General features: G+C 41.5%; 1 protein-coding gene across 4 annotated transcripts; it reads right to left on the bottom strand.

Annotated features, from left to right (window-relative positions):
• Positions 1-845: 845 nt before the first annotated feature.
• Positions 846-21500, bottom strand: GMEB1 (glucocorticoid modulatory element binding protein 1). 4 transcript variants are annotated; one of them, XM_070763796.1, is made up of 10 exons: positions 21421-21500; positions 17769-17915; positions 15586-15668; positions 13021-13145; positions 12366-12469; positions 11574-11728; positions 6942-7070; positions 5770-5907; positions 4184-4306; positions 846-2875 (listed from the first exon to the last, which is right to left on the bottom strand). In XM_070763796.1, the coding sequence occupies exons 2-10, from the start codon at positions 17894-17896 to the stop codon at positions 2184-2186; spliced, it is 1677 nt and encodes a 558-aa protein (XP_070619897.1). In that variant the 5' UTR covers positions 17897-17915; positions 21421-21500; the 3' UTR covers positions 846-2183. The 4 variants fall into 4 exon arrangements, with proteins under 4 accessions (XP_070619897.1, XP_070619896.1, XP_070619895.1 ...); XM_070763795.1 differs by having other exon boundaries at positions 15586-15671; positions 21421-21457; XM_070763794.1 differs by having other exon boundaries at positions 21287-21429.
• Positions 21501-23263: the final 1763 nt, after the last annotated feature.

Raw genomic sequence — 23263 nt, 5'->3', positions numbered from 1 at the left:
AAGACAGTTGTTAAGTGAGTTGTGCCCCATTTTATAACTGTTTTGCCACAGTTGTTAAGTGATTCACTACAGTCATTAAGTGAATTGTATGGTGTTAAGGAAATCTGGCTACCCCCATTGACTTGTCAAGAGCCAGCTGGGCAGGTTACAATTGGTAACCCTGGGACCATGCAACTGTCATAAATCTCTCCGAGTCTTCGGAGAGGGGTGGCAAACAAATCTAATAATAATAATAATAATAAATACGTGCCAGCTGTCAAGCATCCAAATTTTGATCAAGTGAGCATGGGGAATGCTACAGTGATCATAAGTACGGAAACCAGTCGCAAGTCACTTTTTTCAATGCCATTGTAACTTCCAACAGCTAAACAAATAATCATAAGTCAACTATGTGTGGTCACACTGCAGCCCCTCTTTATGGCAGGGGCTCAGCCCTCCTGATTTCTGCAGAGAGAACGGTGGCATAGTCCAGGAGTCCCTAAACTTGGCAACTTTAAAACTTGTGGACTTCAACTCCCAGAATTCTGGGAGTTGAAGTCCACAAGTCTTAAAGTTGCCAAGTTTGGAAGACCTCTGGCATAAATGCTGCAATTGCTGATGGATACAGCTGAACAGATTTCCTTTTTGCAAGACTCTTCATTCTGAGAAGCAGAGAGGTTTTTTTGGCTTCAGGCCCTTCCCTTTAAATGCTCGGTCATATTTACCCTTCTTTGAATTCTGATCTCCCAGCCGCCCTTTTAGTGACCTTTGACCATTCCAGCTCCAAAGAGGACTACCAAAGTTATTCTTCATGAGGATAAAAGCAGAGAAATGAATGGAGACCGTGTCATCATAATGAGCAGTCCTTTTAAGCTTTTGCTTATCTTTTTTAATGCAAAGAAAACCCAAACAAAACAAATGGTGTTACCCCACTCCTGTGGGGGTGGGTTTTTTTTAAAATTGCTGTTTAACTCTTTAACAACTGGCTTACTCTTCAAGTCTTCCAACTCTGAATTCTAGCTTCTTAAGATATGCAGAGGGAGACCATAAGCATTGCTTTAAGACCAATAGGGAGGTGGGAAAGGAAATCCTTTCCACGCGCACGCACACACACACACACACACACACTTCTTGCTCTTGCCTTAAGGAAGATACTCAAACAACCCCCAAACACACATCCAGCCCAACAGAAAGGGGGACCAGACAGCCACATCGCTGAAGGGGATGTGCCATCCAGATTTCTGTAATCATTCCCCTCTCCCTCCCCCGAAAAAAAATTATGAACATCAAACATACAGAAACTCGCACACACCTAAGCCAGCATGGTATGGTTTCCCAGAGTGCTGAATAAATGGCAGGCATGCCCTGTTTACTGAGCCTAATTCTCCCAGCATGTCATATACAGAAATCCAGGGTTATCAGTTCTTTATTTGAGAGAACAGGCGGTCATTAGGCGTTGCGTCTGCCATATCAGTTCCTAGTTTTCTCCCTGTATGTGCCTGCATGTGTATAAAGCGTAAGCATTTCCTAGAAATCGTGTTAACAACCGAGGGAAAAGGAAAACCACTGGAGAAAGTACAAAAAGGAAGAGCCAAGAATCTGATTTTTGAAGCCACAAATGGGCAAACAGCTTAAGGAAAATATTTTGTTTAAAAAAAAACAACGCAGTATATTCCAAAGAAGGGTTGGTGACATAGATCAGGGTCCTTTGTTTCTTCCGCCATGTCCCAAAAAAGCAAAAAAGTCAGAAACGGACATGGAATCTCCCTTCCTCGGATGAAGAAGAAGCGCTAAAGATCCAGACAGAAGCTCTTGTCATTCCTCATCCAATTGTTACATTTCCAGGAGCCGGCTTACTTTGTTTCTGAGACAGACAATCCAAGAAGGATCGCTTCATGTGTGGGTCTAGGGACTGCCACCCCTCCTCACTGAGGGATAACAGCAATGGCTTGTTTCCCCTTTCACTGGGCAGGTAAAATTCTGACCTCTCCCCTTTTTCCACAAACCATCATCCGCACTGGAAAGCGCACCCTGCTTGCTCTCCACCACCACCGCCCCCATTGAGAAAATGACTGTTTAAAATTGATCATCAGCATTTGTGTGAACTTACCTGCAAGTCTGTAAAAAAAAGGGGAGGGGTCAAAGCAATTTTCAAAAGGTAAAAGGTGAACAATCACTTTAAGCAAGGCAGGATGACTTGCTGACTAGTCCTCCAAGACTACGATCTCCACATTATGGACCTGATGCTGATGTTCATCAACCTCAGCCACCACCTTCTCCTCAGTCCTCAACTCTGCCCCCAAAATCACAGCTTTCCCCCCTGATTCTTCAGGATCGGCTTCTGCGTCAGGCGCTGGGTCGATTTCTATGATTGTCTGAGCGTCCTCGGAAGTGCCTTCAACAGCCTGGATGGTAGAAGTCAGGCCAGACTCCATGGCTACCAGTTCCACAGGATTGACCACGGTGGCCACGTTAGCAAGAGTCCCATTGTCCTGCATCGCTGCCGAGCTCAGCAGGGCTAAGCTTGAGGAGGGGTGAAGTGTCACCGTGTCGGAGGAGCTGGTTTTGGAGGAAGAAACCACGGTGGCATAGCGGAAAAGCTGGGAACCTGAGGGCAGTGTGTGGACAGTCACTGGGCTGGAGCTCTGGCTGATGGTGGCCATTGGAATGTTGCTAATGGAAAACTGCTGTCCCATGGGTGCGATGGTGATGGGCGAGATGACGGTGAATTGAGGTTGCTGGATGGGAGCCGAGGGGCTTAGAACTGTGGCTGAAGCTGGACGTTTCAACCGGGGCCTTTTAGGAGGCTTTGGAGTGTTGACTGGCATCAGGACCACATTCTGAACAGAGGGATTCCTGGCAAACTTCTTCTGGTCTTCTAGTTGGCGATCTAGTGCTACAAGAAGGATTTATGGTATATCAAGGAAATGCTTTGGGAATTATCACACAAGCAACACAAAAGAAAAGAGATAGGAAAACAATTTCTAGGTATAACATTCAGTCATTTCCCCTTCAAAAGAATAGAACAATGGACGGGAATAGCAATAGCAGTAACACTCAGACATATATACTGCTTTACAGTACTTTACAGCTCAGAGTCTGCATATTGCCCCCAACAATCTGGGTCCTCGTTTTACTGACCTCAGAAGGATGGAAAGCTGAGTGAACCTTGAGTCTGATGAAGTGCCAAATTGCAGGCAGCCAGCAGGCAACAGAAATAGCCTGCAGTAATGCACTCTAACCACTGCACCACCACTACTCATGGCTGTCTTGAAGATAACTCCAATTATTTCGAGAACAACCAAAAAAGATGGAGAGGAGAAACTAATTTATCTCTCCAAGTGCTGCTTAACCCCATCTCAGAACTGCAGAAAACAGCAACTTTAAAATTAAAACAGCATCATATGCACGTTTTCAAACCTCCAACGTATACTAAGACTGCCAAAAATATTACAGCAAAAATGCTGGTCAGAATATACCTAATGTCTCTTGGGAAAAGGTAAAAGTGTATGGGTCCAAAGATGCTTTTCCAAAATGCAATTGGATTTTCTTGTGGTTTTTTTCCTTGAAAATATTTTGCTTCTTATCCAAGAAGCTTCTTCAGAACTGAGGAAAATATGAGTTTCAAGGAAAAAAACAAGGAAGTCTAGTTGCCTTTTGAAAAAGCACCTTTGGGACAACCATCACCTGAATGATTGAGAATTGCCACAGACATAAAGGTGTATTCAATGCGACTAATGTCATACTTTTGGTAATTGTAAGGAATTGGCTGTATTTAACATAAGGACAATACAAGAGGAAGAGGAGGAAGGGAAGGGGGAGGAGGAGAAAGGGGGAAAAGGAGGAGGAGGAGAATGCATGTTTTACAAAAATGCTTAATTTAGATGGGTGTTAAACTGGCAGCCTGTGGGCCAGATACGCCACGCATAGGCCACACCCATCCCAACTCCACGAATGGGAAGAACGCCATGAAACATCACGTGACGGCAACATGACGTGGCAAGTTTGAAACCCATGATTTAGGATCAACAGACCATTAGCTGCAGGAGTACAATATATGTGCTTTAACCTTAATAAAGTCTGGAGTGTTTATCCTCCTCATCAAAATAGCAGTTTAGAGGGGAAATGAATATACTACAGCAACCAAGACATATTTCTTGCACAATTAATTGTTGAGCTAAGAAAGTTCCAATTTCAAAATTACCTGCCAGAGTGTTAAGAAAGTGCTCCTCTCCCTGGTCTGTTTGACTCTTCCTGTTATCCAGCACTCTTTTCACTGTGTCCATCAGACCGAAAGTATGAGCGACATTATTTAGAACAGCAGCATCTACAGGAAGACATTCACAGGTATTGACTAATATTCTAAATGGGATCCAACTCCCAGGCAGAAAGACCTGAGCTATTCCTTCTTGCCCATGCAGGATTACTTAACACTTTGGTAGTCTTGATTATGCAAGATGCACTTATAACACCCATGGAAACTGACACTAAGAAAGGAGTACTGTATTTAAACCACTGGAAAAAATAAAAATAAAAAAGAACATAATACTACTTCCCTGAATTTTTATCAACCTACTTGCTCAAGAATCCCAAAGCAGGAATTGTTCTATCCAATTTAGTTTGCAAATAACAGTGTACGTGAAACCACCTCAGAAGTTTGATAGTCAACGAGTGCCAAATATATTATTATGTAAATTGCATGAAAAATTTTGCAGAAAATAACAACATCCTGAAGTATTTTTTTCTCATTTAGTCTGAACGGTAAACCCTCATAGCATCACTAATCTTATATTTTCAGCATTAGGCAGACCCCCTTCTTCTTCCCCCTTCTCTTATAATTATTTCTATTGTTATCAGCATTTTCATCTGGTCATTGTAGTTTGCTTTATGAGGGGTCCTTGGTGTTCTCTGAACTTGCTTGTTTTCTTGCAGACATTTCATTACTCAAACTACCATAGTACTGATGGTATTACCTAGTTTGGATAATGAAACGTCTGCAAGAAAACAAGCGAGCTCAGAGGCCACCAAGGACCCTTCATGTCAACCCTGACCTACAAATATTCTCCTTTATAGGTATGCTTTATAGAAGTTTCTTTTTTCAATACTTCTAGTTTTATTTATGATTGTAAAATATGGGAAGTATGATAAACATTAGACAATGAAAACATTCTGAAAAAAGATTATTTGCAACTGATGAATTTTAATTGGTTTTGGTGTTTTCCTGTTATCGTTCCCTATTTTTGATTTTTTTTTTTTTAGGATTGCATTGCATTTTGAGATTGCTACTCATAAGAAAACTATAATTGGAGAATAATTAATAAAGTGACAAAACAAGCACTATCAGGACATATAATTCACAAAGCATCAATACAAGTAGTTCTTGACTTACGACCACAACTGAGCCCAACTTTTCTTGTCCCCATTGCAATTAATATGTTAATCTGACATCCCCATTGACTGCTTGTCAGGAGGCTGTAAAAGGTGATCAGGTGATCCTGGGACATTGCAACCATCATAAATAGAAACAGGTTGTCAACCATCCAAATTCTGATCACATGACCATGGGAATGTTGCAATGGTTGTAAGTGTGAAAAATGGTCATAAGTCACTTTTTTCAGTGACTTTTTTAGATTTGTATGCCGCCCCTCTCCGAAGACTCGGGGCGGATATTGTAATGTCAAACAGCCACTCAATGAATTCTTGTAAGTCAAGGAGTACCTGTAAGGCAGGAAGTCTTCCCTAGTGGTTATCATTTCATATCAATATGGAGACTGCTGACCTCTTACCCACCGGTAATCTGGAACGGGGACTGGGCAAGCCTTTGCTGCACCCCTCTTAGCACCTCCTCTATCTCCTTCTGAATATTACAGACCACTTCTTCCATCAAGCCCACATCAGCAATGCCTTTCCAAAACATCAGCATCTCCTCTGCCACAGAAAGATAAACATTTTTAAAGAAAAAAATCTGGCAATTATACAGAAAAATTTCTACTGCTGGGACTAGCAAACTACTATACCTGTGATGGTGAACCTCTGGTATATGTGCCAGAGGTGGCATGCAGATGCCTCTCTGGATATGTGCACTGTCACAAGCTGCTCTTCTGGCTTCTGGTGCGCACATGCACACGGACCAGCTGGTTTTTGCAGGTGCCAGAGCACTGGAAAACAGGCTGAAAATGTCTCCCAAAATGACCAAAAGAAGAGCTGTTTTCCACACCGCTTTCAGGCTGTTTTTCAGCTGTTTTCCAGACCAAAAATAGCCCTGAAAACAGCCTGAAAAATGGACAAAAAACAGTAATGCGTACATCAGCCAGCGAGTTTCCGGATTTCCAGTGCTCAGCACATGCACATGCATTCCAGTTTGGGCACTCAGTGCCAAAAAGGTTCGCCATCACTGTACTATACACTATCAAGCACCTTAAGGAATTGATTACTTGGAAATATCATTGAACTAAAAAATGCCCACTCCAGACATACCTAGACCAGTGTTTCTCAACCTTGGCTAACTGATGATGTGTAGACCTCAACCCCCACAATTCCCCAGCTAAAATTCTGAGAGTTGAAGTCAACGCATCTTCATGGAGTCATGCATTGAGAACAATGGACAGTACAGACTGTCCATTGACCACTTACAAATTATGCTTGCAGCACATATGTGCTCACAAACAGTTGCAACAGATTGAAAACAGCTTTCAGGGCATGTCAAGTAAAACACTAGAAGCCTTTTGTCTTGGTGCAAAGGATCATTCAAGGAAGGTGCGTGCCACTGCTGATGAGTCAGGTTTAGGACCAGTTTTTCCCCAAATTGGCACCCTACAGAAAGACTGAGGATGCAGGGCCAAGTAATCTCAATCATCACTGGCAAAAGTTTGCTTCTGTTACTCCACTTCCTCTCCTTTCCAAAGTGTGCAGGGGAAACGAAAAAAGCATGCAAGCGGTACAGAGAAACGGGAAGGACCAACCTGAAATCTCCTCTGGATCTTTCTTGATTCCCTCATCAGTTGCCATAGTGACTGCTGCTGTCATAGCAGAATTCCATTCAATCCCTTCTTCTACACTTTCCTCAGACACTGCAATTTGGGTGATGCTTCCTGCACAAGAGAAGACCGGTCTGGTACTCTGCTGCTACAGTAACTCCTCCCCCACCCACACATCTGGATGATACATCAGGATAAGTTCTGTTAAGACAACTATTCATCTGTAAGTCTATGACTTGATATGACATGATGATAGGGTTTACACCATAATTTCCAAATCGCAGTGGCTGGAACATACAAAATGCAGCTCAAAGCACATTGGATCTTAGCGCTATCTGTAAATTCAGTTGTTCCAGACCAGCCTTGCCCATTTGACACTCTACATAGGGACATCAGTTCCTCAGATTCTCAGCCAGCATGGTCTCAATGCTGGCTGGGCAGTTTGAGAATTGCTCTCTGAAGGTGCCACATTGAGCAGGTTAAGCAAGGTTGCTTTGGGCTGATCAACATATCCTCAGGGCTGGCACAATAAAGCCATCACTTTTGAAATGTTACATAAACTCTGTAAATGCTGCAATGAATGAAGAAATGTTTGGGTGTAACTACCACATTGGTACACTACACATTTGTGACTTTCAATTCAATGCTGCCTGAGGAATTCTGAGTGTCTCAAGACCACACATCTGAAAGTGGTTGAGGATGACAGTCCCTCTTTTATACAAATTGTCTTTTTCCTTTTAATGTTTTAAAACTGCACTTCAATTGTGCAAAATATTTGTCACATGGCTTCACCTTATACATTAAACTTGTTATGCTCTAATTCAGGAATGTCAAACTATTGGCCCACAGGCCAGATCCAGCCTGCAGGATGCTTAGATATGGCCCACAGGGCCACCATGGAAACAGCAAAGGACTGCTCTGTTGTGCGTCTGCAAACAAAAATTGAGCTGGGGAAGGCCATGTGCAGTCCCCTCCCCCAAAGCTCTATTTTTGCTGGCAGAGGGCTCTGGAAGGCCGTCGTGGTTTAAAATGGAGCTTAGAGGGACAGTGTATAGCCCCCTCCCCCCAGCTCCATTTTCCTTGGCAGAAGGCTGCAGACTATCACAGCCAAAAACAGACATCAAGCTGGCCATGCCCACGCTGCCATACCCCTGAAGTCAAGCACAACCCTGATGCGACCCTCAATTAAATTGACTCTAATTAATTGATTGAGCTGAACTAAAAAAGAAATCCTTTCTCACAAATAGAAACAAAATGTGGAGTGGGAAGTAAGGTGCCAAATTTTTAAGAGTATAAGATGGATCTGGTTGCCATAATTGAGACATGGTTTAAGGATTCTAATGAATGGGAAATATCCATACCAGGATATACACTGTATAGGAAGGATAGAATAGAGAGAAGGGGAGGTGGAGTAGCCATTTATGTTAAAGAAAGTCTAAAAACAACACTAATTCAAAATACATGTCAAGATCTGGAGACTCTCTGGATTTGCATGCAAATAAAGAAGGTTCTGTCATTAGAACTGGGGTGATCTATAGGCCTCCAGGGCAATCTGAGGAATATAACAACAAGATAGTGGATGAAATTACCCAAATGGCAGTAAAGGGAGATATTGTGGTTATGGGTGATTTCAACATGCCTGATGTTGACTGGAATATCCCCAGTGCCCTTACATGCAAAAGTAAGAATAGAGTAGAGGCCTTTACAGGAGCAGCTCTGGCACAGCTGGTTGAGACACCAACTAGAGGGGAGAATATTCTAGATTTAGTTTTTACGAATGGGAATTGGGTTTCAGAGGTCAAGGTGGGAGAAAATTTAGGTTACAGTGACCATCTATGTTTGTGGTTTGATGTAAAAACTCATTGTGAGCAATCCTATAATGCAGCCAAAGTATTGGATTTCAGAAAAACAAATTTTAATGCAATGGGGGAATATTTAGATAATGAATTAAAGGGGAGGGATAAAATGGTAGGAGTGAGCACCCAGTGGACTGTATTAAAAAAGGCCATCTTAAAAGCCACTGGACTGTATGTAAGACAAATAACTAAAGGTAAAAGGAAGAAGAAACCGCTATGGTTTAGCAATGATGTAAGGGCTATAGTCAATGAAAAAAAGGCTGCCTATAGGAGGTATAGAGTCTGGAAGTATAGCTGATAGGGAGGTGTATAAAATGAGATAGAAGGAGGCGAAACAGATAATATATGCTGCTAAAGCCTCAAAAGAGGAAGAAATTGCCAAATCTGTAAAGAAGGGGGATAAAACCTTCTTCAGATATATTAGTGATAAGAAGAAAAACTGCGGCATCACGAAGCTTAGTACAGGGAATAATACATGCATTAATAGGAATAAAGAGATTGCTGACCATTTCAATAGCTACTTCTGTTCAGTTTTCTCAAAAGACACCTTACAAAATAATACTATAGAGGGATATAGCATTGCTTCCAGCTGTACGGATTCAGCTCCAGTGATCTTAGAAGCTGATGTCTTAGAAGAACTTGAACAATTAAAGATAAATAAGGCAATGGGTCCAGATGGCATCCACCCCAGAGTTCTTAAAGAACTCAGATCTGTCATTGCTACCCCCCTGACTGATTTGTTTAACCAATCCTTGTTAACAGGAGAAGTTCCTGAGGATTGGAGAATGGCCAGTGTTGTGCCTATCCACAAGAAGGGCAGTAGAGAAGAAGCTGGTAACTACAGGCCAGTTAGCTTGACATCAGTTGTAGTTAAAATGATGGAGACTCTACTCAAAAAGAGGATAAATCAGCACCTAAAAAACAATAACTTATTGGACCCAAATCAGCATGGCTTTACTGAAGGCAAATCATGTCAGACTAATCTCATTGATTTCTTTGACTATGTCACAAAGGTGTTGGATCAAGGTGGTGCGGTGGATATTGCCTACCTGGACTTCAGCAAAGTCTTTGATACGGTTCCACATAAAGAGCTGATAGATAAATTAGTGAAGATTGGACTTAATCCCTGGATAGTTCAATGGATTTGCAGCTGGCTGAAGCGTAGACATCAGAGAGTTATTGTTAACGGCGAGTATTCTGAGCAGAGACAGGTTACAAGCGGTGTGCCACAAGGGTCTGTTCTGGGACCTATTCTTTTTAATATGTTTGTGAGTGACATAGGGGAAGGTTTGGTAGGGAAGGTTTGCCTATTTGCCGATGACTCTAAAGTGTGCAATAGGGTTGATATTCCTGGAGGCGTCTGTAATATGGTAAATGATTTAGCTTTACTAGATAAATGGTCAAAGCAATGGAAACTGCAGTTTAATGTTTCCAAATGTAAAATAATGCACTTGGGGAAAAGGAATCCTCAATCTGAGTATTGTATTGGCAGTTCTGTGTTAGCAAATACTTCAGAAGAAAAGGATTTAGGGGTAGTGATTTCTGACAGTCTCAAAATGGGTGAACAGTGCAGTCAGGCAGTAGGGAAAGCAAGTAGGATGCTTGGCTGCATAGCTAGAAGTATAACAAGCAGGAAGAGGGAGATTATGATCCCGCTATATAGAATGCTGGTGAGACCACATTTGGAATACTGTGTTCAGTTCTGGAGACCTCACCTACAAAAAGATATTGACAAAATTGAACGGGTCCAAAGACGGGCTACAAGAATGGTGGAAGGTCTTAAGCATAAAACATATCAGGAAAGACTTCATGAAATCAATCTGTATAGTCTGGAGGACACAAGGAAAAGGGGGGACATGATCGAAACATTTAAATATATTAAAGGGTTAAATAAGGTCCAGGAGGGAAGTGTTTTTAATAGGAAAGTGAACACAAGAACAAGGGGACACAATCTGAAGTTAGTTGGGGGAAAGATCAAAAGCAACATGAGAAAATATTATTTTACTGAAAGAGTAGTAGATCCTTGGAACAAACTTCCAGCAGACGTGGTAGATAAACCCACAGTAACTGAATTTAAACATGCCTGGGATAAACATATATCCATCCTAAGATAAAATACAGAAAATAGTATAAGGGCAGACTAGATGGACCATGAGGTCTTTTTCTGCCGTCAGACTTCTATGTTTCTATGTTTCTACCCCCCCCCCCCCAAAAAAAAAGAGGCTGAAAATTTGGGTGTGTCTTATACTCTGAATGTAGTTTTTTCTAAACTTTTTTTTTACAACCCTAATGAGGTGCTAATGATTTTCCCTGCTTGCAGGCTTGTTTTCATTGCTACTCACTCTGGAAAAAGGTTTTTTCAGCCCTAACAAGGTGCTAATGCTTGCAGGATTTTTTCATTGCTATTCTGAAGTAGTTTTCCATATTTTTCTCCCCCAAAACTAAGGTGCATGTTATACTCCAGTGTGTCTTATAATCCAAAAAATATGGTAATATTCACTGGGCACGATGCCCTTCTGTCTCAAGCCCCTCATAATATATCCCAGGATGAAACCACATGATAAATATTTCACATAATTCAGGCATATTGTCATCCCTTTAAGGTAGACAAAATCAAAAAATAGGAGTCCCTAGAAATCTTTGGAAGTACACAAATATAGTTTGGCTATTGTAACCGAATTTGTAAATCTGCCCCCCACCCCTGTATTTCAACTTACACTTAATTTAATCAAGGCAGAGTTTTAATAAGAGAGAAACCTACCATCAGCAGAAGTGGGGGTCTGTACCAGGCTTGTTTGTCCTGGTACTGGGGCCCTGGCACTGCTGAACAGGAGATCAAACTTGGTGCTTCGGCAGGTATTGGTACACACTTTGTCATGCTGATAGAAATCAATTTGCCCAGAGTCCATCATCTTTCTGCACAATGAATGGAAAACAGAACAGTTATCTGAAGGGATGAAAATCAGTTCAAAGAATTGTCTAGGAGAAAAATGTAAAAAGACAAAGCCTTTAAGTGTGATGCATCAAACGATGCTCAGTCCCATTTAGCTTATGCACAACTGCAGTTATATAATTCAATGGTGCTTTAATATGAAGTGCATGGTTCTGTCGTAAAAAAGGATTCCTCTCCACATGTCTGCACCAGAGTTTGGTACAGGTAGTCCCCGACTTACAGTCATTTATTTAGTTCAAAGTTACAACAGTGTGAAAAAAGTGACTTACAAATGTTTTTCACACTTAAAACCATTGCAGCATCCGCACAGTCACATGATCAAAATTCAGACACTTGGCAAATGGCAACTGGTTTCTATTTATGACGGTTGCAGTGTCCATAGGTCACTGGTTTTGCAATCTTCTGGCAAGCAAAGTCAATGGAGAAGCCAGATTCACTTAACAACTTTGTTACTAACTTAACAACTGCAGTGGTTCATTTAACAACTGTGGCAAGAAAGGGGGCAAAACTCACGTAAGAAATGTCTCGCTTAGCAACAGAAATTTTGGGCTTAACTGTGGTTGTAAGTTGAGGATTACCTATACATGACAAGACGGTTACCTCAGCATGATTCCTCCTAGGCGGATGGCTCGCTTCCAGTCCTTCAGGGTGGATTTGCCAGCCAGGTGAACAAAGTGCTTGGGGCTGATAAGCTGGTCGTTGAACTATCAAGAGAGGGAGGAACCATTTTATTTTTCTCATGGTAAGGATATACTGCAACCACTCAGTCTTCAAGTCAGCACCCATTATTCATGGATGTATGTGATCAAGGCCCACTAGGACTTTGTTAATACAATCTGGGCTTTATGATTCCAGATACTGTACTGACCCTGTGCATTATGTAGAACTGTTTGGGGATAAAAATGAAGTGGGTAAGTGGGAAAATATTTGCCATCCAATTATATATTGTAGAATGGGACTCTCACAAGAAAAACATCTATTTCGTCAGCCATAACCCAACATTCTTCCTACAGTAGTGTCCAAATCCTTGTGGCAGAGAGGGAGGTGCCTCCTCCTTGCAGGAGTGAAATAAAGACATTACTTTCAACTCTGCCACTTAAATAGTTTATTGCTAAGGGTTTTAGGTGAACCAAATACTCTTGCGCATATCCAGTAGAAAGCGGCACATTTTTCAAAGGAAAAGAATGCCCCGGTCAGAAACCCAGCAACACAGAACAAAGAGAGCTGGCAAAGTCACGTTCACCATGCTATTTACCTTAACACACTTGACATTAATTCCTGGGCACACAAATTTCTTCCAGAGCAAAATGGCCTTGCTATCTCCACAGGTAATGGGGTAGGCAATCTCAATTTCCTCATTGCTTTCAAGGGCACTGGCATCTACAAATGGAAACAGGGAAGCATTGAGAGACGTGTAGAGATCTCCATGCTGATTCATCTCACCATAAGTTCCAGCCTTGGCAACCTTAAGACACATGGACTTCAATATCCAGAATTCCCCAGCCAGTATAGGGAATTCCCCAGCCGGCTGGCTGGGGAATTCTGGGAGTTGAAGTCCACAAAACTTAAAGTTGCTAAGGTTGGCTACCCCTGATCTAACATAAATTCTGAAAAGGATTCTAAAAAATTGAAGCATTTTCTCATCATATATCTTTTAAACTGAAGATCCCAAGTCTGAATTTGGGATACCCTTGCATGAAATCCACATTCTAAGCCATCACATCTTTCTTAAAAACACTGATAAAATGATATAGTTTGTTTCATCTTTACAATTTACGATGGAGCCATAAATAATATATTGTATGGTATTTACGCAAGCATCAGAGTACAGTTTCATAACAACCAGAAGAGTTCAGAAAGACAATATGATTCGTTATTGTTCTTGTTGCCATTAACAAGGCAATGTTTTTTATTACTGTACTATATGTTCCAATTTGTTTAACTCAGCCATAAATCATGCTATACAACCCAACTCAGCTATAGGTTGTAGTTTATACATGAGCTGCGGTGGTGCAGTGGTTAAAGTGCAGCACTGCAGGCTATTTCTGCTGATCACCAGCAGTTTGGCAAATCAAATCTCACCAGGCTCAAGGATGACTCAGTCTTCCATCCTTCTGAAGTCGGTGAAAAGAGGACCCAGATTGTTGGGGGCAATATGCTGACTCTGTAAACTGCTTAGAGAGGGCTGTAAAGCACTATGAAGCAGTATATAAGTGCTCTTGCTATAAATCATGGAATCGTAAATCTCAGTGGCTAGACTTACATTATACACCAAGTCAAAATTAAACTACAATGTAAGGGCAACGTACTAACTTCTACCTAGAAAATATTTTTTTTGAGAAAATACAGTTCTTTGGGATACTAGGATCACTCTTGAATGTCCAATATAATATGCAAATTTCCAGTTATTCTGAAGTGATGATGATAGGAAATGAAATTTGGATAGTAGTCTGACAAGAACTGCCTTGTGTCTGTAGTTGAGCTTCAGAAATGTGAACCTTTAGGAAACACCTTCCCAGGAAGAAACAATGAAAGAAAGCTCTCAGGGCCTCTAGGATTCTAGATTTTCGCGGTGCTACAGACTTTATTCCACCTAATGCAAATACATAGAAAGGTTGGTACTGTATAGGGGAGTACATAGAAAGGTTGGTACAGTGGTACCTCGAGATACGAGTTTAATTCGTTCCGGACCTGGGCTCTTAAGTCGAGCAGCTCTTATCTCGAACGACTTTTCCCCATAGGAATTAATGTAAATAATTTTAATTGGTTCCAGCCCTCAAAAAACTCACAAAGTTAGTCTAAATTATGCAGAAAGACATGTTTTTAATGAAGAAATGTACATGTACATATAAATGAATAATGAAGTTTCTTTCACTTAACTTGTAAACTTTCTTAAACTTTTAAATTTACATATGTTCAACTTCTCTGCCACCCAATCCTGTAGGACAGAGGTCCCCAACCCTTTTTGCACCAGGGACCGGCTTTAAACGATCAAGAGAGGAATGGGTGAATGAATGGACGGAGGGTGGGAAGGAAGGAAGGAAAGAAAGAGGGAAGGGACAGGAACAGAGGAAGGAAGCAAGGAAACTTATGAAAGGGGAGAGTAAGAGAGGAATGAGTGAAGGGAGGGAGGGAGGGAAGAAGGTGGGAAGGAGAAAGAAAAGAAGAAATAGAGGAAGGGAAGGTAAAAGAGAGAAAGAAAAAGAGCAAGAAAGAAAGCTGCAAGCCCCCCCCCGAGCCCCCCAGGCCGGCTGCAACCTTTTAAAACACGCGCGCCGCTTCGCAGCTGTCTCCTGAAGCCGAACGCGGAAGTTAACGTTTGGCTTCAGGAGACAGCTCCTTGGCGCTTGTATCTCGAATTTGGGCTTGTAAGTAGAACAAAAATATCTCTCCCCTCCCAGCTCTTATGTCGAGTTGCTCTTAAGTAGAGCAGCTCTTATGTCGGGGTTCCACTGTACTGAGTAAGGGAAGAGCCATCATCCATGCAAATAACTATTGCAGAAACTGTTATACTTCAGGATCTGCCCATGTCCACTTTTGCTGAGCAAAGTTTTGGTCTGGAGGAAAGACAGTAGACATAGTATTTTTTCTTCAATTTTGCCCTCCCAATATTAACCCAAGGATGTACAATCGATTAAGAGGCAGTGACTGTATTAAAACCATCCAGTGCCTCTGAGTACATCGTGTCTTTCTGGTTCTGCTTCAGTGCACTAACCACTGCACATGCTGCCTGCAAGCTTCATCCAAAGTACCCCTATTATGCTGCAATACAATTGAGCTAAAGAATGAAATTGATGCATCGTTATCACTGAGAACTCACCAATGCCATCTTCAAGTTTGTGTATGGTATGTGTTTCTACAGCCATCACAGCTGCATTAGTTTCAGAACTCTCTTGATAAATTCTGCTGTAAAAATGGCAATAAGTAAACAAATGATGCAGTTATTTGAAAACTAGTTATATGAAAGAATATCTCCTCCACATTAATCTCTGTTACCTCAGAAGATGTAACATTTATTTATGGGATTTTCAATCAATAATTCTGTACTTATGGAATTTGACACTTTTCAACAGTAACCCAAAATCTTAATAGATCAGCTTTTGGTTATTTCCACTGCTGTCAGTTTATGTGGCAATAACTTGCTGTTAGACTTATCCATGTTAGTTTGATATATTTGACTTATTGACATTATACAGGTTTCCTTACACAATAGTTTATTTTGGATTATATAAACATTTATATAAAAAGTAGTATTCACAGCAGTATTTTTTACACCAATTTTATAAGGGATATCGTAATTTTTATCTCCAAAGAAAGTTGCTATCATGATAATGAAGTTCTCTTGCTGTAGCTGAAAGGACTCAAATCTACATACAAAAAGGAAATTCTTATTAAATAGTGGAACTTGTTTTAATACAACTTTCTTCACAGTGGAATGTATTGCCTGGGGGGGGGGGGAGCTGACCTCTTCCTTATTAGGAATGCTACACCAGTTGACCAAATTGTCCTTAACTTTATGGTTTATGAATGAGAAAGCATCAAATAATATATGTGAGTTCCTTCATATTTTTAGGCATATCTAAAATCTCCCACTATCTTAAACTCTTGTTAAAATTCAGTCATCTGGGGAGGAGGGCATGGCCAAATGCCAAGGCAAAACAGGTGTCCCCATGCTCCGTTGGGGAATCTAGATATCCCCACCGCTAGAAGGTCTGGCTCAATCAGAAATGGACCAGAACCCTGTAGGGTTGGGAGAAAAGAGAGGCGCCTGCTGGCAAGCTGGGGAAATGATTTTTTTTAAATTGAATTGGGTGTTTATGGTTGGGGAGGGGAAGGAAAAGATGAGCTAAGATATTAAAGGAGAGGAAGTAATAAGGCCCAAAACTAAGAAGTACAAGAATAACAATTAGCTTGTAAAATATAACTCTAGCAACTAATCTGGAACAAAAATTGAATTGGTTGGGGATAGACCCAGGAGACAAAACTAGGTAAAAGGAGACAGCACCGGTTAAAATGTATATACCAAAAGTTAAGATTTAAATATAATAGATAGGAGATTTAGAAATAAGAGGGATGATTTTTCAGGAAAATTATAGAATGTGCAGAGCTGGATAAATGATGACAAGGCGGTTGAACAATCAAGAAGAATCAGAATTTTATAAAATTTGGGAAAGGGTTTATACTTGGTTGAATAAAAAAAATGCTTAATGAATTATAAAAATATTTGAATTTATTATTCTAAAATGTTTCCAAATAGAGAAATGTAATAGACATTTTTTATTCCTCTGAATTGATCTAATTAACAATAGCTTTTCCTTTTTGTATTACGAAGACTTCTATTTTGAGCGGAGCGACTATAGCTCCTCTTTATGTTATGTGTTTTGTTTGGTTTTTTATGTTTGTGATGTTTTGTTTTTTGAAAATAATAAAATTTTAATTAAAAAAAAGAAATAAGAGGGATGAATATGAAGGGTAAGATCTAGAGAAGCATTCTAGTCTGCCATGTAATTGTAGTAGAATTATCCAGTTAGGGAAGGATTTTGAGGGTGGATGGGAAATAGGAAAGAAGGAAAAATGGGAGAGAGTAGAGGAAGAGTAGAGAAAGGAGGAGGAAGGAGAAGGGAATGGTAGTAGGAGGGATAAAGAGTAAGAAAGTAGGTAGTAGATGCGGAACAGCCACTTGTGATAAAAAGAGGGGAGAGAAGAAAGATGAATACAGATGAAACAATATAAAGCAAAATTGGAATGTGAGTTTATTGTCCTTGAAAAATGATATATGCATATTAAGTTATATTGAATGTATATGAAGTTGAATGTAGAGAAAAATAAAGATTGTTATAAAAAATTTAAAAAAATTCTGTCATCTGCACAAGTGCTAAATCACAAGAGGTTTCTTCTTTTAAGCCTGCATTTTCAATTCTCCTTGGAGCAGAGTCCTCTAAACCCTCAATGTGGGCAAAACTACTTGGGAATATTTTATTTTGCTATTGGCATGTCACTCACCCTTGTTGTACTGGCTGTAGTTGTAATATAACCTGGGTTTTGGTATCTTCTGGGTTTCCCCCCTCTGTTCCTTCGGTTGGCACAACCACCACATCTCCTACAGGAATGCTTACTTCAGCATTTGCCATTTGTTGGGTGACAAGTACGCTGTAGCAGACAGTAAACAACCAAGGCAATCTTGATTTGGGAGTTGAGAACTGTCATGTCTAATTACACACAATTACCATATTCTACAATAGTAGGTCAAAAGGGACCACATATGCGACAGAAACATCCTGGGCGCCTTTGGGGCTTCTCTTAATAGTCTTAACCTCTCCTCACAACCTAAGATGGTTCTCAGAATAATTGACTAATCTGCCACTATTGCCTTGGGAACTCAAAAGTGACTTGGCCTTGTTGGCTTTCTTGTAAGGTTTAAGAGGCTATTATGACAGCAATTAAAGATGCACAGGCATTCTCTTTTCTCTATTCTAGACTGCACATGCTACAGTAGATGCACAAGCCATCTGAAAACAAAATGTTTTTTTAATAGAAGTTATTTTATAATGAATTTGGATTCATTAGAAAGTGAAGGCTGTGGTCCTATATACAATTGGCTTAGACTGTATCTAGTACAATTTAGAACAGTGGGCTCCAACTTTGGCAACTTTTAAGACTTATGGACTTCAATTCCCAGAATTCTGGGGGTTGAGGTCCACAAGTCTTAAAGTTGCCAAGGTTGGAGCCCCCTGGTCTAGTAAGCTGATTTGCTTCTGAGTTCATAGTCAGTTTGGAAGGGGTTTAAACCAACCAATTAGTCTGAAGCACTGAGCACTCAAAAGCGAAGAAATCTGCAAAGCCATGTTGCAATGATGTTGTATCTATAAAGGTCCTGAAAAATATGTAAGAGGTGCCTTGGATCTTGGTGGGAGGCATTTACTGCTTTTTTATTAAATGATTCAGGATTGTGGGAGTTGCTTTTGCTTTCTCTTTGTTCCTTGATGCCAGAACCAACCCCCGCTCCCACAATACATTGGTTGTAAACTAATGACCAAAAGGATCCCCAAATGCAATTTTGGCTATTGGTTGCTCCTAAATCAGCAAATAAGCTGGGAAAGCAAGGATATATGGAATTTCCAGTAAGAATGGCCATACACATGATTCTTTGGAAAAAAGAACTTTAACACAAAACCCCATTTCATGAGAGAGTGTATGAGTTTCCTTGTTTTCAGATTCAAAATCATAGTCTATTGTTACTGTTGGATCAGATGGTCAGTCCAACAAATTCAAGTTCACACTACCAACCAACCCCTCCTGCTGGCTATAGAAAACTCATTAGCAGTAGACAAACCTAATTCCATTTCTTCATATTATTTTACATCAAAGGATACCCAGAGAAATACGCTGTGGTGATGTTGAATCTGCAGGTTAGCTATAACTCTTAATGACTTTGCTGTCTAATAATCTTTCCTAGAGCTGTTCTAAACCCCTCCAAGCTATCATTCTACTATACAGTGGCAATTTAAAAAAACTATTCAATATATGAAAATGTATTTTATTGTGTCTCTTAAAGGCAAGATTGAAATGATTCAATTGCACTGTGTTTGAATAGTTCTTTAAAGACATGTCTGAATTCAAAATAAATTGAATGAGTGATTGCTCATTGGGTCAATGATTATTAGCTAGTTATTTTATATAGCAAATGCTAGGTATCTGCCTCAGATACCCCTGGATGTTAATGGCATTGCTTCTACTAAAGCAGAAAAAATATCACAACTTTCCTTATTTATTTTTAGGTAAGTCCAAATGGATTCAGTACTGTTTAGGTCAAATCACAGCCATTATTTTAGATTAGTTGAAGTGGTGCCATAAATATTGGCAGGGCTATAATAGAAGGGAAAACAAAAGTTGAGGCAAATAACTTATTAAACACTATTTGCATCTTTATTTTTTTTAAATAAATTTTAGCAGTTGCCTTCACGTGAAACAGACTTGTCCAATCAACAATGGTATCCTTCCAAAAATGGTGCTAGATCATCAATTTTATCCTAATTTTAAAAAGCCAAACTAAAAAAAAAATCCCTTTTAACACTAAATAGAGAATGGGTGATAGAAGAGGGACATTTAAGGAGCATTTCAGCTGTCGTGGGGGGGGTTTTGGGGGCGGGGAGAGCACTTTTGAAATGTAATCCCAAACCCATTGTTCTGGCCACATTAGCATTGCCATTAAAAAAGGAGCATCAAATGCAATTGCTCTTTATTGACTTTCTGCTACAGAAATCAAGGCAGTCTTTTAATCAGAGAGGGACGCATACAAGTCCAATTAAATAAATAAATAAATTGTCACTTATAAAGGCCAATTCTTTGATCTCCGCTATCCCAACAGGTTGTTTTAAACTCATTTATCCTACATCACACTCTAACCACCACCAACCAGGCAGTCATCTAAAGCCATCTCAGTCTGTAAAAGAATGTTATCATAAATCAAAGGGAGATAACCTGGCTCCTGCTCTAATAACGTTATTAAATTGAAATCCTGCCCAGAGACCCAGGCTGTTAATCATACAGTATTCCTAATTTTGTCGTTTCAATATTCGCTATCTACTTAAAACGGGGGGGGGGGCTTCTCTTTCAACCAATCGGTATAGAGCTGGGAGGATCTTTTAGAGGTCTTCTATCCCACCCACCTCCACCATCCCCTCAAGCAGGAGGGCCCTATACAGTATATCCCATTCATTTTCTCTAGGGTTTTGATGGGAATCTTTAAATAGTCCAGGAACAGGATCTTGATTAACCCAGGACGATTTTGTCACTTGAACGGGCTTTTAAGCTCGGCCAGAGAATCCGGCCGCCTGAGGAAAGAAGTGAGAGTTACGTATGTGTTATTAGGGTTTTTAATTAATATTTTTAAACTGTTGTTTTTTCTTGCTGGAAGCCGCCCAGAGTCCTTCGGGAGTTGGGCGGCATACAATAAGTAAATGAAGCCGGGGCTTGTTGGGACTGAAAGGCTCGGGAAACCGCGAACGCTAGTGAAGCGTCCCTCAGAACTCCGCGGATGAAAGGCGGCGAGTTTAACCGGTGAGGCGAGTTTCCACTGGCGAAACTCGCTACGCGGCCAGCGCGTTTTTTGTTTTGTTTTTAGCGCCAGGCCCGACGACTCCAACTGCCATCATCCACAGCTCGGCCTGGCCGCTGTGGATGATGAGAAGTGACGGCGGCCCGGCGTGAGGAGAACGAAGAGGGATAAACCCGAACGGGCCGCCCGCGGAAGGCTTTCCACACTGGCCACTGAAGGCGAGTTCGACCTCGACCGCGCCCGCGCAGCTGAGGGGAAAACCCGCCTCCCGTCTTCCCCCCCCCGGGCCCCGCCCCCTCGCTTGCCCCGCGAGCCCCTCAGCCCTCCGTGGCCCCGCCCCTCTTCCCCTCGCTCCAGGCCAGGCGCAGCCGCCTCCTCCTCCCCCTCCTCCTTTCCCCACCCTCCACTCCCCCCCCCCTCGCAGCGGCGCTGCGACGTCCGCTCTCCCGGCGGTGGCACGTACGGAGGGGTAGCGGCCGTGCGCTCTCCCAACGCAACCCCCTCCCTCATCTCCACGCACACTGCGTCCCGGCTCCCGTAGCGCAGCGGCGGCAAGTGCGTCGCCCTTGCGTTCCCTTCCCTCCCCCCCCCGTTTACCGTCTCCGAGCGGCCGAGTCCGGGCTTGGGGGGGGGGTTGGGAGGAGGGAGGGAGCATGCGCAAAAGCGGCAGCAGCTCGCCTGCCAGGACTTCCGGCCGCCTCCTCTCTCTTAAAGGGACCGCGCGAGAGACAGTGCTGGTTTTGCGCTTCCGAGGTTGTGTTCGCCATGGGGGACGGAGAATGGGTTGCATTTGCAGCCTTTTGGGCAGGCCGATTTCTGGCCGATCCAGGGTGCCGACTACCAGAGGCGCCGCTGCTGCTGCATTAATAGTGTCTGCATGTTTTGCAGTTACTGTATTGGATATTGCAATAGCATTTATACTTATACACTGCTTCATAGTGCTTTAACAGCACTCTAAACTGGGAGTTGAAGTCAAAAGTCTTAAAGTTGCCAAGTTTGAAGACCTCTGCTCTAAACGGTTTACAGAATCAGCATATTGCCCCCCAACAATCTTAGCCCTTGGCCGATGAATGGAATGTATGTTTGACTGTTTGAATGAGAGTGATTGGTTTTTAAGGAATTGCTGTTTTAGATCAGTTAGTTTAATTTTAAATTTGGATTTAGGATGATTATTATTATTATTATTTATTAGATTTGTATGCCGCCCGTCTCCGCTTTTACATGTTGTAAGCTGCCCCAGTCTTCCGAGGTGGGTGGCATATAAATCCAAATACCGGTAATCAAACAATCCATCTGGATTCTCATTTTACCCATCTCGGAAGGATGGAAGGCTGAGTCAACCTATATATAGCAGAGGTCTTCAAACTTGGTGACTTTTAAGATTTGTGGACTTACAACTCCCAGAATTCTCCAGCCAACACATAGCTGGAAGTCCACAAGTCTTAAAATTGGGGACCCCGATATCTAGCAATAACACTTAGATTTGTATACCGCTTCACAGTGCTTTACAGCCCTCTCTAAGCAGTTTACAGAGTTAGCATACTGCCCCACAATAGAGTTAACTTGTTCAAAACAGGCAGGCATAGGAATCGCAAGGCAACATGCTCAGAAATGTGATCATTAATTGCATGCACAGATCATTAAGTTTCCTTCTCTAGATCAAAACATGCCCTTTTTCATTCTAATCCAAATAACGGTGTTCTCACTTCTAAAGCTACCAGAAATCCAGAGAGCTACTAGATGGCAGGCTAGAGATACATAGAACTTGGCTGCCAGCTGCTGCCCTGTGGATATTTCCAGCTCCAATCCCATCACATTACATTTTGTGTTATTTAATGGAAACTCCTGCTAAATCGAGGAGACCCGAGCCCCTTCTTCTTTCAGCAAATGAATGTTATGCCAGCTGATGGCGCCAATGGCCTTCTGATTGGTCTCAGAGGCACCTTTGTCTTTAAGATATGTGGACTTCAACTTTCAGAATTCCCTATTTGGACTGGGGAATTCTGGGAAGTGAAGTCCGCACATCTTAAAGGGGCTGTGGTTTAACAAACATTGGAGCCAGCTTAGGGCCCAAAGCAAAAGATTCACTGTTATTAAGTAATAAGATTGTCTGCAATTTGTTTTTACAGCCACATTTTTATAGCTTTAATCCCTAAAAGGTATTGACTTGATTCCTAGGGGGCATAATAATTTGACTTTACCCAAAACGCTCTACGGACTTAAATAACACAATTGGAGTTATTTAGCAAATGGCAACTAGGTAAGTCAAAGTTTAGAATGATGCAGGAATCTAGCAGTGGAGAAATCAAAAGGCCCCAGCCCAGATAATATCTAATCAATAATGTTCTGGCACAACTTTGTACTTTTGTCATCTCAGTCTTGCAATGAAGATAACCTGTCCGCTGTCCCATTGGATCAAAGAAGCAGAGCTGACATTGGA

Source organism: Erythrolamprus reginae, chromosome 11 (assembly GCF_031021105.1).
Source record: "Erythrolamprus reginae isolate rEryReg1 chromosome 11, rEryReg1.hap1, whole genome shotgun sequence".
NCBI classification, from domain to species: domain Eukaryota; kingdom Metazoa; phylum Chordata; class Lepidosauria; order Squamata; family Dipsadidae; genus Erythrolamprus; species Erythrolamprus reginae.
This window is presented reverse-complemented; position numbering and strand designations above follow the sequence as displayed.